Here is a 17,061-nt window from a genome sequence, read left to right as displayed (position 1 = left end):
CAGGACAAGACAACTTGAATAAATGGCTGTCATAACTTGAAACCATCTCTCTCCCAGACAGGTGGGCAAGTGATTGTTTTGACTCCTTGCGATTCCTGAAGGAGATTGGTGTGATCATGATGCCAAAAGCAATTTACCCAGAAAACACTAGGGATGTAATAACCATATTATAAATTCCACCAATGAGGGAAGCTCCCCTAAAGAGCAAGCTGTGATCTAATCAGCTGAGCACAGTGTTGTGAATCTGGAGACCTAGGTTCAATTCCCACCTCTGCCACTGATTCCATGTGGCCTTGGGCAAGTCATTTAAGGGCTGATGGTTGGAAATGATGAGCAATACAAACTCATGCTGAAGTCAATAATAGCTGTGACTGCTCAGCTATTCTCGCCCTTACCTTCTCTGTGCTTCAGTTACCCAATTTGTAAAATGGGAGTTATAACACTTGCCCATCTTGTGAAGCTCTTTGGTGACTATGGATAATAACACAAGTGCGAAGTATTATTAGTATTACTAACAAACAAGAGTAAAAATATGAGAAATTGATGCGAATAACCATAGTATCACTGATATAATCAGGAAATATATTATTAGGGCCACAGTCTACCACTGCCTGCATCCCCTTGGCTTTCCTTCCCTGGTTTCAGAGAGGAAAGACTGTACGTTCCAGCACAGGTCTTTAAGCAGCTGCAGAGGAGGTAGGCCCAGGCAAAAGGAGAAAGAGATGGATTATTGAAATCTGATTGAATACCATCTAAATAGTGCATGCACTTTAAATAAGCCAAACAGTTTACCTTTCAGTCCCGCAGCTTGAATATTTTCACGTTTTCTATAAGGTATTATTATTACACTGAATTCAAAGCAGGATTCAGCTTTCCTTACTGAGGAAGGTTTGTACAGATCATCTCACTTTATTATTGTGCATTACACCCAGGTCCAAATTTTCAAAAAGTGTGTGCGTGCCATTTTGCACTCCTCTGCATATACAATTACCACATCTGCACATTTAGACGGCCATTGTGTACACAAATGGGTTCACACTACAGGCAGAAAATGTGGCTCAGGCTTAATAAAATTATTAATTCTACTAAGCATGGGTCAACTAATAAATTCCCCTTGTCCTACTTCTATAACTGTGTTCAACATCTTTGCTTTGCAGGCATTGACCAGTTTGACTCAGGGTAGTACAATTTTGCCATTTGAACACTGAACACAGAAATTTTTAAAAAATTTTTATTTGTGGGGTGGAGGGCAGTGGTGGGGAATGCAGGATGCAAACATTCCACTTTTTGTTCAAAACTAAGTTTTCATGAAGCTATTTCAGGCACAAACTCAAAGGTTTTGCAGAGAAATTTCACAGCAATTTTTCTACCCCACAACAAAAACACCCTTTCCCAACTGCCAAAATTGCTCTCTCCCCCTCCCCGCCACCAAAAGAAACCCAGGCAAAATTGAAAAATAATTCGCTTTTCCACAAATGCAAATTTCACTAATGGTGAAAACTGCTTCATGGTGTAAGGAAGGTATTATTCCAGGCATGTGAATGCCCAGAAAGCATATTTGCTTATCCTTACAAGTGTATTTGCTTATCACCAAAGCCGGGGCTTTTTGCAAACACAAGGTATTAACTTTCCCATACAACTTTATCACAAGTGCTCAAGTATCAATTCCTGGACAACAACAAAAATCCAGCAGCAATTTATCACTGACCCTAACATTTTGATCACAACATCTGGATTTTAGTTAAACAAATGAAGTTAAAAAAAGAAAAAAAGGAGAGGAGAGAAAATTAAGAAATGTAACTAGCACTATACAGCAAATGTTTTCTTCTGTCCACTCTGAAGTCTCTTTCATGTGCTAATGGTGGCATTTTTTTAAACTCTTCCCCTTTGACTTATTCAGACCTTTAAGGACCTCACACATCTAATGGTTCCTCACATTCACTAAGAACAATCGAGAGAGAGGTCTGGTGGCTGACATGCAGTATGATTAATGGACAATGTTTATTTAATTTCCTACAACAAGAGTTTTCTCTAAGCCTTCTACAAGGAGCTGCTGCTTTACAATTTGGGCCTTCATTAGTAAAATACTTAAGTCTAATAAATAGTGAATTAAATAATATTGCCCAGATATATGTGCCCTTCCCTTTAAATCCACATATTTAAAAGCTTTACTGGAACAAGGAAAGCAACTTTTGTAACAGCACGGTAAGTAGTTGCTTCTTTGTAAGAAATGATGAAAAATTAACTATCATTTACTGTTGTTTCAACTGACTTCTTTTAATAACAGTTGAAACATGCTAAATATTAAGCATTCTATCAGAGGAATGTTATTATTTAGTAATAGACTAGAGCAGTGTCAGTTTCAAAATACAGCAATTTAAGAACATTTATTTTTAAAAAACTTCAGTTAAAAAGATATTTAAAATTAACGACTTTTTGAAAATAATCAGGAAATCTCAGTGGTTGGTTTGAAATGATGCTCACTGTATTTTTGCATGAAATAAACTAATTTTCTGCCCAGCAAGTGAGTGACTGAATACTATTTGCCTAAAGCATAACTGTTACCTAATCAATATAGCATAATATTCCTAGCTGAATTCCAGTGCATATTCATTTTTAAATGGTGGAGTCTCTAGGACCAGGAATGCCAAGTGGCACAGAGTTTTCGTCAAGATTCCATGCACTCTCACACCGGGCAAAAAATTTTACATTTAAATACTTGAAGGGGATACAGTTTGCTGCATTAGAAACCAGTGGCTTATCTCCAGGCACAATGCAAATAACATCCCTTCTCTTAGCTTCAAGAGAGATCCTTTAATCCAGTTCTTCAAACAGTTGCTACACATTCGGCCTCTCTGTTGTCCCTAAAGAAACAACTGTATCTGATATTTCAGCTGGGATAGCAGCTGGGGGTATAGAAAAAAAACAGAGATCCTCATTGCAGGTAACTGCCCTTCATGCCACTTGAGTAGACATGTCTCCTGCCTCCTCCACCCCCTTTTAGTCTCCATGGTAGTTTCTGCTGTTGGCATATCAAAGCCTGTGTTTTCTCATTCGTATTTTATGGATTCTTGCAAAGCATTGTCACTTGAAATAATGGAACTTCCTTCTTCCTGATAGCTCCCACTGACTACTCAGGGGGCCTTGCTTAGCTGGATTTAATGCCCTATTTAGTTATCTGAAGCCAAGTTGCACCAGTACAGAAAATCTTTATCCAGTGCTGGGGTTCAAGTGGTATGTACTCTGTACATTTTTAATGCCAAAGAATTGTTTTCTCCCCTTTTTAAAGAAAAACAAGCCTTGGAAGTTAAAATGAGCTACAACAAAAATGAGCGCATGTCTTAAGTAATGACAGTAGACCTAATTTCCGGTTTCAAGCTGAACCCCCCCACACACCACTTTTAGAGCAGTTACATACAAAGAATAAAATCAGAGAATCTCTCCAACACACAAACTGCCAGTTTTCAAAAGGAAACTTAACTGCACAGTTGAGAAGGCAATAAACAGCTTTCAGCCCCCAAAATAGTGGTTATCATTTTGGCAGATAAATCATTTTCCGCTAGTTTTTAAGCCATTCAATGACATTACATTTAATCCAAAGAGGCCTAGAGCTTACTCATTTTTTTAAATGAGTGTTTGTCATGTTTGTCAGCTGTAACACCCTAATCAATATCGAAACAGATATGTTGCTCATGCAGATGTTATAGCTTTCAGTATTTTAGAACTATTAAACTTGATTACAGGATAAACCAGTAAATTACAGAGTTCTGATGATGTAATTTAAAATTGACAAATACATGAAACTTTAATTAAAGCTTTGCATTATAAATGAATTGGATAAAATAAAATTTATTTTCAAAAGCAAAATGAAGAGTGATGTATTTGTGGTGCTAGATTTTTTACAAATTCCAAAGTTTCGCATTCTTTACGAACACTAGAATTAATAGCAAATATGGCAAAAAGAGAGTCTTGTGATCATCCAAAGTAAACAATATTGGTTGATACCATAAAAGAATAATTAAGGCTCAATATATTTGCCTTGGAGATAAATATGCACAGGTACTCAGAGTACGAGCCAAGTATAGTCATACAACCACAGAGAAAGGAAAGTGGCCACATCAGTAAAAGTCTGGCACCGAATTATATAATAAAAATGCCACATTGGCAGCTGATGGTTTTCTGGTGTTTCTTGACAAATATGGCCAGAACAAGCTGACATTTATCCAGGATTCGCTCTCCATGTCATATACTGGTGGTTAAACAAACTGGGCAATATTCAGAACTCATGTTAGTGAATGCCATTCCAACAGAATCCAACAAAGTGGCACCCAATTACGACAGGTCTGAATTTGACCCTGTGGGAATTAGATTTACAGTCTGGATAACGCAATTTGTTATCCCAACAGAGTGAAGCAGTTTAATGTTTTGGGGGGGGGGCATTTTTGTCATAAAAAATGGAACATAAGAAGTGGGTAATTTTGCAAATGACTAATTTAGCCTGTCTGTGCACATCAGCTCAGTTTATTCTCACTGTAAAGCCTTTTGATATTTAGCACCTGACTGTCCTGGTGCACGTCAAACTTCACATGTGTTAAAAATTACATAATCAAGCATGCTGTGAAAGAGAGATTCTTGATTCCTTCCTTTTCCCACCACCCAAGCTAATGCTTGTACATTCAAGGCCTGGTTATGTCACTGGAACTCTAGGACACAACTTCTCACTGTAGTTGGAGCCTGATTGATAGTAGTTTTACCTGTACCAAATGGCAAAATATTGTACAAGTTTGCAAATTCCTACCATAAAAGACAAACAAAAAACCCACAACACCTGATTTATGTTCAGAATTAAGGCCTCCAAAAAGTAATCACATGAATGGGAGGGAAGAAGGCTTTCTAAAGCACATGTTGCCTCAATGTTTTACAGGTGAAGGAAATCTAGTTTTAATAAACCTCTCTCCTTTATATGTCTAGTTCTAAAATCTTTTTTTTTTTTTAAAGTCTGGAGGAAAGTCCAAAAAAAAAATAAACAGATATGCAGTGTCTGAGGTTAGAAGACAGGCTCATACTTGATAAGTGATGACAGGTCTACAATTTATGATTATAAAGTAAGGAGTATAATATCTCTTTGCTTATTGAGTAGTATCCTATCAGGACTAGCTGGAGGGTTTTGTTTTATTTTTGTTAAACACACACATGTATTAAACTACCATGGACCTGGGGAGAGCAAGAGATCAGAACCAGCTGAGGCAAAGGGTGCCTTTAAATGCTCCCAATCTACTTCTAGAGCCTTGGTTTTATCACTTTGCAGTAAAACTGACTCCTCCCCCTCCTCCCCCCAAAATCCCTTATGTTTTCGCTGATAAGTACAGTAGCAAGCTTGTTATACACAATCAGGAGAATTAATAGATAAGAGGTTTAGTTTAAGGATGTAATCAGGGTGAGTAAACACCAGGCTGACCAGCTGTAAACAGTGGTAAATAATGATAATATTTGTCCTGGTCACCTACTGAGCTATTAACACACTTTCCACTAGGTAACAATGTAAATATGTCTTTCCAATGTCTACAATATATACAGTGTACCAGACTATCCTTTAGTCACATAACCAACTAAATAAGCTCTCTTTGTTGATCTTTACTGAGAGCCAGTGTAATATGGATTAATTTTTATTTTTGTTAAACAAAGGTGAACTTCCGTCCTGTCAACATTTTCACTAGCTCTGAAAATCTGACTCAACATGCAACATTCAAACATACAGAGTCAAGATCAGTAGTTACTGTATTCTATTTTACAGAATGCCATGTGGCATAACTGCCAACACGGAGATGTCATAAATAGGGAAATTCACAAAGAAATGTAAGGACAGAACTTTTTACTTCATGGAAATATACGGGACACAAAATTTTTGGGAGGGTTAAGAGTGGAAAACCCCTGGGGTTCAAAAACATGGAACTTAAAACCACTTCCTTCAGCACCTGATTTTCAGATTATTTCAAACTGGCCTGCAAGGTTGTGTTGCTAGAATGCACACATACTCTGGTTCCCTCAAAACTGGGAATGAAAATTAATTGCTTGGATTTCCAGCTATATGTTTCCATGCACCAAATGGACAATCTTCTGGATGTAAACATTTGGGAATATATTTTGATTCCCACAAAATTTGGGGCTGCAGCTGAAAATCTGGCCCTAAACATCAGGAACAGAATACACTGACAGAGCAGATGCCATGGTCATAAGCATGTTATAAAAATCTATGATAGCCATTGCAAGTATTAATGTCTGTATATACACATTTATCATTTCTTTTTTCACCTTTGTAAGTTTGCTTCTGCTCTGTGGTTTATTTGGAGATTTATTTATGCAGAAAGAGGTCATCAATTTATAGTTAAGGTCTGGAGAAGCCTCCCATTTTAAAGACAATTCTCTCTCACACACACACACAATTTGATAAAAGCCAAAACTACATGCCACATCTTATCATCAAATTGATTTTGTTTTGCTTTCTTTTTTGCAAACTTTGTGATAAATAAATAAAGGTGTTTACAAGATATTTGGTTGCAAAGCTGCAGGTGGTTGAACTTTATAAAAATTCCTAACTTTTTTTCTGGTCTACACTTATTCCTTTATCTTTTCACTCCAGAATGTTCTTATTCTCTTTACCTCCATGAGCAGTGGTACCTTTGTTTTACTAGAGTTAAGAGTATAAATATGTTCAAGCATCTTAAGTGAAAATTAAATATTAGAATGCCAAGCTTTTGGTATAATTCATAGTGCAGTAGGCTGGTTGATTCTTTGAAGGAAACCCTTCTCCAGCACAACTTGGGCACCCCAGGCATCAAGAAGGAAAGTTGGCAAACCATTAAACAATTGGCTAGAGCCGGTTGCTTTAAAAAAAGGTACACATCACAAAAAATTTCAGGAGAAACTAATTTTGATTGCATCATTTAAATTTCGTTAAACTTTCATTTTCATGTCAACTGAAACTTTCAAAATTAAATGTTTACATTTTTTTTTTTATTTGAAAAAAAAATTCCATTTGCCATCATTTCTTTAGTTTTTTCACCGGGGGAAAGGTGGGAAAAAATAAAATGACAGAAAATGATTTATTTTTTCTTATTGAGATGAACCTTTCTAAATTATTTTGAAAACTAGTCTAAAAAAATCAATTTAATTTTTTTTTGGTTTAAAATAAATTTCTTTTGTTAGAATGCAAAATTTTCCACAAATATTTTGGATTCTGTCAAGTCCTTTTCCATCTAAAGAAGTTTGACCAACAGTTTTCAATCAGCAGTTCTCCTGACTGCTATCTTCCATTGTGTGATTACAGAACATCTTGAAACGAAAGAGATTTTGAGGAACCCTCTGCTAAGACAGCCTCAATCAGGGATCGGCAACCTTTGGCACGCAACCCGCCAAGGTAAGCCCCCTGGCGGGCTGGGCCGGTTTGTTTACCTGCCACGCCCATAGGTTCAGCCGATCACAGCTTCCACTGGCCGCGGTTCGCCGCTCCAGGCCAATGGGGACTGTGGGAAGCAGCGCAGATCGAGGGATGTGCTGGCCACCACTTCCCACAGCCCCCATTGGCCTGGAACAGTGAACCTGCTGGTGGGAGCTGCTATCGGCCAAATCTACGGACCTGGCGGGCCGCATGCCAAAGGTTGCCAATCCTTGCCCTAGATGCATCCAGAGGTGAAAGTAAGCCGGGCTCCAGCGGGGATTTAAAGGGCCTGGTGCACCTGCCACTGCGGGGAGCCCCAGGCCCTTTAAATCACTGCCGGAGCCCTGCTGCCACTACCCCAAGCGGCAGCAGGGCTCCAGCGGTGATTTAAAGGGCCCGGGGCTCTGGCCTCTGTGGGGAGCTCCCAGGGCCTTTAAATCTTTATTTAAATGCCCCACCTCTTCCAGTTGAGGCCACGCCTCTTCCAATTGAGGCCACGCCCCCGCTCAGGACTCCGGCGTACCGGTAAATCCTTTAAATTACTTTCACCCCTGGATGCACCCAATATAGAGGGAGTCTTTCCAGCTCAACCCTCAGAGAAAAGCACCAAACAAACCCTCAGAGCATGGGATAAGTTCCATTTCATGATCCTCAAATCATGTAGTGGATTCTGTCTGGTTTTCAATCTAAAGCCCTTAAATATGCCCATCTCGCAAAACAAATTAAGCAAAATTAACACAGATTAAGCGAAGGACAGGAAATGCCAAAGGTTCTTCTGGAAAGGGGAAGGTGTTGGTGTTTGGTCTCCGCATGCCCCAAGGGTTTTCACCAAGGTTATCAGACCAGTTTTTCCATCTCCTGAGGCCTCTGGGGTGAAAATGGTTATTTACTATATCATTATCCCGAATGCAGCAGACAGGAGAAAGCCTAGGACTGCACATCTTGGCCACCATCCATTTGCCTCTGGGTTTTTAATAAGTACAGTATTAACCACCACTTCCATTTGGAACTTTCTGGGATTCTAATTAGAGCTGTCCTATACAAGGTGTAATTGTTACTGCATAGCAACAATGAAACCACAACTACATTTAGGGAGTGAGTCTCCCTTCCTCTCCTCAAAATTCAGGAGCCTGGATGGCACAAGAAGGGACAATTTGCATTTCCTCATGCCATCCATGATTAATTTGTTTCAGTGTATTTAAGCATGACTATTACTAGCATGGTTTTGTGCTGAGGGCACTGGACTGGAACAGTGTGTGTGTGTGTGTGTGTGTGTACTGAAAGCACAAGCGCAGAGAGAGAAGAGTGTAAGAACAGGAGCAGGTGCCTATCTCAATGTGCCCTAAAACAAAATCCACACATTATGTAGAGTCAAAACTCACCCCCCTTCCTTTAGTTTAGTTAAGAAAGAAGTTGACAATAAGGTGACAAAGTTGATTTCAAGGCTTCCACCTGCAGTTGGCCAATCATAAGGCTTCTATCTCTGTCTCTCAAGAGAGACATTCCTGCTTCCAGTATATCTAGGCAGGGTAATGAGTCAGTAGAACCCACTTAGCCCTCTCTCTGCAACAACCGCTAACAAGGGTAACTGTTTCAGTCAAACACTGTCAGCCTGTTACAGATAGATAGAAGAGTTTCAGATATAGCACGAACAGGGCCTATCTGCCTGTACTTACAACACCAAGCATGTTATAGCTGCAGCAATTTGAAAATAATATTGAAAGAGTAATTTGAAGATCTTTAATAAGGGGAAATGAGCTTGTGTCTTTTTATGTCCATTTCCTTTGTTCTGTTTTAATTGGTTTTCACACTGCGCCAGTCCCTCTCCTGTGCTGCACAGTGGAAAGCTTTCCAAACAAATGCCTCTAACAGGAAAGCTAATCTGATCCCCTGACTACATTTACTCTGAAACCATATGGAAACAAAGGTTGGAGGAGCAGGTTTACAAAGTGTCACAACCTGAGTTTCTTTGGTAGGAGTCAGAACTTCCTAGAGCAAGAGGGAGCAAAGGAAGAATTAAAAATAGAGGCAAAAATGCATAGCATGCACCAAAGGTCTGTTCTTGTGGTAAATTCAAGTAATAATGTTAATGGACTTTTATGCTGGAACTAGGAAACAGTCTGCTGCTGAAAAATAAATGCCAAGACCTTTAACATAAACAAATGTCGACATGAAGCTGGGGATATTTATTTTGAGAGTGACAGGCATGGATCCGGTCACAATGTTTAATTCCATATACATGGTGACTATCATGGCAAATAATCCAGTTAAAAAATAAATAGGGGTGACTGGGCAGACCTACACTGGGGTGGGAGATGTAGTCTGGCAACATACATTAGGAAGCAATATGAGAGTGAGAAAGAGAGTGACATTTAATGTTCATTAATCTTAACATGTTTAACATTTAACATCTTTTTGTTGGCATCCCAATTCCAAGTATTCCTCTGTCCCTCCACCTGGCACACTGGTGCCACTCACAAGGAACTGACTTTAAAATATTACTCAATAATCATCATATTAGCTCGGCCAACATTCTTCCTGCTAAAAGGAGACTCCCTTTGACTTTGCAGTGTGTAACATTGACCCTCGAGCAGGAAAGTGAATTGCCTTTCATGCACAGATAGGCTTTGCATCACAGACATAGGTGAGGACACTGCTTGTCTATTCTTTGCTTGCTGCCACAGCCATGAAAGTCTGCTTACCCCTGTTCTGACACACACCCAAACCACATTGGCATGAGGATATCTCTGCACTATAGTAACTATACGAGCATAGCTACAGTGCCATAACTATGTCGGCATACCCCATAGTGTAGTTGCACCCTACACAGACTGGTTTTTCTGCCAGGGCAGGAACCCCACCAATCTGAGCGATGGTAGCTAGGTTAATGGAAGCATTCTTCTGTCGACCTAGCTGCATCTACACTGGGGGTTAGGTCAGCATAGCTACATCTCTCACGGGTGTGGATTTTTTGACCAAAATTTTAAGTGTAGACCAGGACTAAGGTGAAAGAGACCCAGCTGAATCAAACTCTACACCTGGCAGAAGAGGAAAGTGCCAGGCTGATAAATCCAGCCTCTGCAAAGTAGTGTGGATCACTAACAACCAAGCCAGTTGTTAGATTTATGAAAAGTTAGATTTATGAAGTTAAAGTTAGATTTATGAAAAGTAAGAAGATGAAACTCTAGAGCCAAAAAGCCAATCAGAAACCAGCCTATTCCAATGATCTTTCATGTAATATGGTGACAGACAATCCATGTTCCTGAAAATCTGCATTCCAGCTAGGCTAAAAAAAACCCAAACACACCTACGTCAGTGTTACAAATTAGCAGGTTTCAGTTTTGTCTTTTTTTCAATCACTCCAGATACATATGTAGAGTCAGCAAATTCAAGGTGTCTTGGAGTTACCTATTTGCATCTGCGTTAATAATGTCCAATAACATATTGTATCAATGGTTAACTTAACAGAAATAAAAAACAACACAAGAAACTTCTTTGAAGCACAAAAGTTACAGCTGATTGTCTCTCTCAAGTATTGAGGAAGCCTTCTATCCTGAAACACTTTTTGTACAGAATTCGTTTTCCTAAAACACTATTAAATCTGGACAATATAACTTCAAATTCCTACAATCAGTCTATACAAACAGGCTCTCCACAACCTTGGTACTTAAGGACTCTAACTCAGGATTGAAAAACAACCTTTAAGACATATTAATAACTAGGGAGAGAGACACAGGGATAGTTAACATTGTTATTTCAATCCAACAGCCTATTATTAAGGAATCATAGGCTATTGTTCTCTTTACTTTTGTGTTCTAAATGTATATAATAGGAAAAAGTAAAACGTTTGAGCTAGAATGAAAGAAGTTACAATGAAAATTATAATAGGTATTAAGGCTTTTGAGAATTAAGGTATCCCTCACCTTCTGCCATGAATAGGACCTGGGATACAAAAAAATATTCCCAGGAAGTTTAGAGGGATGTGGGATTAAATTTCTTGCATAAGTAACATTTCCTATAAATCCTGTGTCATGATCTTCTTGTCTGAAGTAAGTGATTTACAAAAAATGTGAGAACAACAACATTTGTGTGGGATGAAGATCAGTATGGACTAAAATAAGAGGGCAATGGCAAAGTCTGAAGTAAATTAATTTCATAGGAGTAGGATATAAAATAGAATTTTATCAGCAGACAAGGACATTTACATGCCAATATAGTTCATACGCATATGTGGAGATGCACAACATAATCTGCACAGTTTTCCAGTTTTCAAATGCTTAGTGAATATCAATACCTATGCCCAGAATAGTGCAAAGCCACGCAATTTCACCCACAGGCACAAGTCCCATACAGGCCTACACCTGTTGTTTGCCCCATTAGATCATGTCACAGCTCCTGATTCCTAAAAAATTCATTAGGTGCTTATTTGCAAGGGGGGGGAAATAAGAAGCAAAAGCGAAAATAAAATAGTATCTGGCAGTTGTTACAAAATAGGAAGGAGGAGAAGAGAGAGAGCAAGAAAGGGGGTGGGAGGAGAGAAAGTTTGGAAGCCAGCACCAAAACTTCTCATGCATTGCCTGTTGATACTGAAAGCATTGCTAGGTTCTGGAGTTACTTGTCCTTTTGTATTCTCTGCTGCTGGTAAGTACATAATAGCGGGAGAGGACAAATATCATGACACGTACAAGCTTCCACGTATTCACTCAATTTGGAAATAACCCTTTTATTAACCAAAATATATAACGTGCCTGAGACTGCTAATTTGACATGCCCTTTCCCTTGTGTTCTCATACACCTCCAGTGTCCTATCAACACCTACAACTCATTTTGAAGATACTGAAGGTCCCTTAAACCACTGATATTTATTGAGAGCCACCCTAAAACATGTCCTTAGGAGACACAAATGGTTGAGAGAACATTAGTTTTCTAAGCCACTGTCTGGTCCACTAAGATTCCATTTACCGTAAACAGGTAATCCAGGGAGATGGGTTAAAGAGTGATTTATCTCAATATTGCCAGGTACAGCAAAGCAAATTCCCTACAAGTTCGTTATTACATGAACACATAACTAATTATCTGAAGTGATATTTTAATTAGCAACAGAAATGAAATAATGTTGTCAAGAATGATTGTGATTACTCATGTAAAATCCAACAAATGAAGAATCCAATTCCTTCCTTTATTGGGTGGAGATCTACTCCTGGAGATTAAATTCTCTGTGGTTTCTTACACTGCAGGGCATAATATTGGAATCATCCTCTACGCGTGCATCTGTAAACAAAAGTATTTCCTCATGTCCTGTTGGCTGGATAAAAGTTAAGTGTTCACAAAATTTGAAGCACGCAGCTCGTGTGTGAGTGCAAATCAAGCAGTTCGGCATCTACAGTAACTACCTGAAATTTGAGCAGAACTATCCCAAGCTTAAGCAAGTGTAAAAAACTTAGGTGTGAAAAACTGCCTAAGTAAAATTTCACAGGCCAAATGGAAACCCCTTTGAAAATGCAGCAGTTTGTGACTTGGATGTTTCGCTTAGATAGTAAGGGGAAAAAAAGAAGAATGCCTATATTTCAGGGGCGGGCAAACTTTTTGGCCTGACGGCTGCATCAGCTTTCTGAAATTGTATGGAGGACCGGTTAGGGGAGGCTGTATCTCCCCAGACAGCCAGGCGTGGGCCGGTTCCTGCCCCCTATCCGACACCCCTCCCCCCCGCTTCTCGCCCCCTGACAGCCCCCCCCGGGAGTCCTGCCCCATCCAACACCTCCTGTCCTCTGACGGCCCCCCAGAGATCCCTGCCCCATCCACCCCCCCAGCTCTCAGTGCCCTGACCGCCCCTGGACCCCCCACCCCTACCTGCCCCCTGCCACTGCATCCAACGCCCCCCTCTCCTTCCTGACTGCCCCCCCAGGACCCCTGCCCCATCCAACCACGGTTTCTCCCTGACCACCCCCGGACCCCTCTCTCCTAACTGCCTCCCACCACCCCATTCAACCAACCGCTCTCCTTCCCAACTGCTCCCCCCCGAAACCCTGCCCCATTCACCCCCCCCCGCTCCCTGTCCCATGACTGCCCCCTGCCGCCCCATCCAACCCCTCCTCTCCTTCCTGACTGCCCCCCGGGACCCCTGCCCCCATTCCGCTCTGACTACCCCAACCCCTATCCACACCCCTGACCATGCCCTGAACCCCTCTGCCCTCTATCCAACCCCCCCATCACCACCACGTGCCTGGAGCACCGGTGGCTGGCAGCACGGCTGCACCAGGACAGGCAGCCTCACCGCGCAGTACAGAGAATTGCGCTGCATGGCAGCAGGGGATGGGGGACAGCAGGAGAGGGGCCGGGGGGACAGCCTCCCAGGCCAGGAGCTTAGGGGCTGGGCAGGACGGGCTGGATGTGGCCTGCGGGCCGCAGTTGAAAGGCACATTCAATAAATCTTTAGCCACAACTTGTTAAAAGTCAGCACACTAGCACTTACTCTGAATCTTCTTGAAGAATACTATGTAATCAATACATCCATCCTATGGCAGCATAGATGATGCACGGCCGGGGGGGGGGGGGGTGGAGGGGAAGGATTCATCCATGTAACCTTAATCTGAGCCATAATGTCCAGTTTTAGATACTTGTAAGTAAGTAAGTTAGAGTGATGCAGGCCCATATTTTCAAAACCATGTGTACACAATTACTATGACAGCATGTACAAATTGTGAATGTGAATTTTTGCACATCTATAATTTAAAAAATTTGGGACACAATATGGCAAATTACAGATTTTACATGTGCAGATTTGATTGGTCTAAGAAGTTTCCACTTCTCCCTAAATGCTTATTAGTAAAAGAAACCATCAGAGATGATACCTTAATGGAAAAAATGTGTGGGGGGGGCAAAATATTTTGTTTGCACCATTCTTCGAAACACATCTGATCAGAGGAAAATTGTTGAACGAAGAAATTCTATGTGAAAAGGGCTACACAGTCCTTTAGAGTTTACATGTGTTTGGAATATAGTTTTGTCAACTGCATAATGAGAAGACCCCCCCCCCCCCCAAAAAAAAAAAAAAGAATTTACTTCTTAAGACCCAGAAGCACCATCTCCTCCTAAGCTCCTCTCTTTTGGTCTCACTGCTCTGTTAAACAGTCAGCTGCTGCCAGATGCTCTGGATAGAAGTGGTTGCAGATGGTCAGTTGTCCAGTTAACAGAGCAGAATGCTTTCCTCAGTCTCTCCTTAACATAACGTCTGGGCTATCTATAGCAGAGGCCATTTGACCTAGTTAAGACTACAGGTCAATTTTGATAATTTAGTCAAGATTAATTCTCCATCCTGTCCGAAGTAAAAGTAAACCATCTTGACACATTAAGAACATGAAGTGTCAAGCCTTGCAGTGATTTTGCAGATTTTACTACAGATCACATCTTTAAAGAAAATTTGAATCCCCCTGTTGCGTAAACAAACAGGGCAACTTCAACCTACGCGTCTACTTTGCTTGTTTGAACTGTATGCTTATGACTGACATTGACTATAAGCGCTATAGGGAAGGAACTGTGGGTCTAATCCAAAGCCCGCTAAGATCAATCAGTGGGAAGACTCTAGTTGATTTAAAACAGGCTTTGGATCAGGCCCCGTGTCTTCTTTTCCATACCCAATCCTGCAAATGCTTTATGTTACAAATTGGATGATGCATGGTAGTAAGCATGCCTACTAGCAAGTATTTGCAGGATTGGGCACTAAAACTATACTATGCTGAGCCAACTGTTGGTGGTCAATACATTGCTAGAAATAGTAAAGAGATCAATCCTCGATCCTTTGTAGTAATATTTCAATTCTAATAGACCAGTTACAGAGATATAAAAGCAGATTACCATTCAGAAAGTGACTTGTATTCCTTATAGATTGCTGGTCAAAACTGTTTTAGTAACTGACAGCCTCAAAGGTTCTGATAAATGACCTGGCAAATTTATATTCCCAATTATACACGGTGACAAATTTAATTTTAATTTTAAAGCTGGTAAATATATATTCAAGAACTGGATTAGTTTGACAGCAATGTAGCTCACACTTAAGATTCCTATTACGGGGGAAATAAGTAGTCTAACCTAATCTTGCTGCCTTGTACAGAATGTTATGGTATGATCCTAAAAGTTAAAAAAACTTTCAGCTCCTATTTAGATGTCATTTGACTTGATTTTCTACCGCAACTGTTCTGGAGTGTGTCATTTTTGCCTGACAAAGTGTTAGACAATTAATGCATGTACTCACCCAAACCACTGAGAGTATACACAAGGTCACTGGCAGCCAGTAGAATTGGTCCATTCTCCTGCTGGCCTTCTTCCTTGTAGTACAATTTGTACCCTTCAATAGTTGCTGTATCCTCAGAGTCCTGATGCCACCTCACTGTAATGATTGTACAGTTCAGTGGTTCCAAACTCAGCTCAGGAGACTTTGGTGCTAAGGTAAGAAATTATATATTTTTACATATTAGAAATAAACAATTCTTGCAAACACATTTCTTCAAGATTCAACATTTCAAACCCCAAAGCTCAAGATTACTCAGAACTGGGGTTCTGGTTCCAGCCCAGCTGTATAATTATATAATTGATACTGTATAATGTAGGCCAGCCTTATCTATGCCACCTATCTAAAAGCATATCAATCTGGGCTATCTTGGAGAAAGGGTCACTTTGTAATTTAACATTTTTATAATGGAGAATTAAACTTTGAGTTAGGTTATTTTAGTTTTGTTTTAAACTAAAGTCCCCACAAGATGCATTTGACCGAGCACAGATTAAGTCCAGATTAAACTTTGGTGTCTGTCTATAAAAATGAAACAGTCACTACTCATGTTTTAAAATTATTCAGAGCTGGAATAATTGATAGCTTGTTCAAGAAGGTCAAGCAGGGAAAAAAAGGAGGAAGTGTTGCATTATACATCAAGAATATATATACTTGTTCTGAGATGCAGAAGGCAGAGAGTTGAAGGCAGAGAAGTTGAAAGTCTCCGGATAAAGATAAAAGGGGGAAAAACAGGGATGACATAATGGTAGGGGTTTATTATAGACCACCAAATCAGGAACAGGAGGTGGATGAGGCATTTCTAGAACAACAGAAAAATCCAAAACACAAGACATGGTAATAATGGGAGACTTCAAATACCCAGATATCTGTTAGAGAAGTAATATGGCAAAATACAAAACTTACAATAAGTTCTTGGAATGTATTGGGGACAACTTTTTTTCTTTCAGAAAGTGGAGGATGTACCGGTGGACAGCCATTTTAGACATGATTCTGACCAACAGGGAGGAATGGGTTCCCAGGGAAGAAATTCTAAAGAATAAAGGAGTTCAGGAGAGCTGGCAGCTTCTCAAGGAGACAATACTAAAGGCACAATTGCAACCTATCTTGATGTAAAGGAAAGATAGGAAGAATAGTGATCCAGGAAGAATATGGATGACCTGAAAATCAAAAAAGAAACCTATAAAAAGTGGAAATATGGATGAATTGCTGAAGAGAAGTACAAAAGAATAACACAAGCGTGTAGGAACAAAAACCAGAAAGGTTAAGGCCCAAAATCAGTTACTCCTAGCAAGGGACATAAAAGGCAATAAGAAGAATTGAATACATTAGGAGGAAG

At 40.1% G+C, this 17,061-nt stretch overlaps 1 protein-coding gene across 1 annotated transcript in view; it reads right to left on the bottom strand.

Moving 5' to 3' along the window:
- The window catches only part of PRTG (protogenin), a 113,127-nt gene that overhangs the window by 27,522 nt on the left and 68,544 nt on the right, over nucleotides 1–17,061 (bottom strand). The window contains exon 11 of the mRNA XM_077829102.1: nucleotides 15,690–15,878. Coding sequence (XP_077685228.1) covers nucleotides 15,690–15,878 — 189 coding nt within the window. The remainder of the gene's footprint in view (nucleotides 1–15,689; nucleotides 15,879–17,061) is intronic.

This window comes from Eretmochelys imbricata, chromosome 10 (assembly GCF_965152235.1).
Source record: "Eretmochelys imbricata isolate rEreImb1 chromosome 10, rEreImb1.hap1, whole genome shotgun sequence".
Lineage (NCBI taxonomy): Eukaryota > Metazoa > Chordata > Testudines > Cheloniidae > Eretmochelys > Eretmochelys imbricata.
Note: the sequence above shows the minus strand (reverse complement) of the source record. Positions and strands in the feature narration are given on the sequence as shown.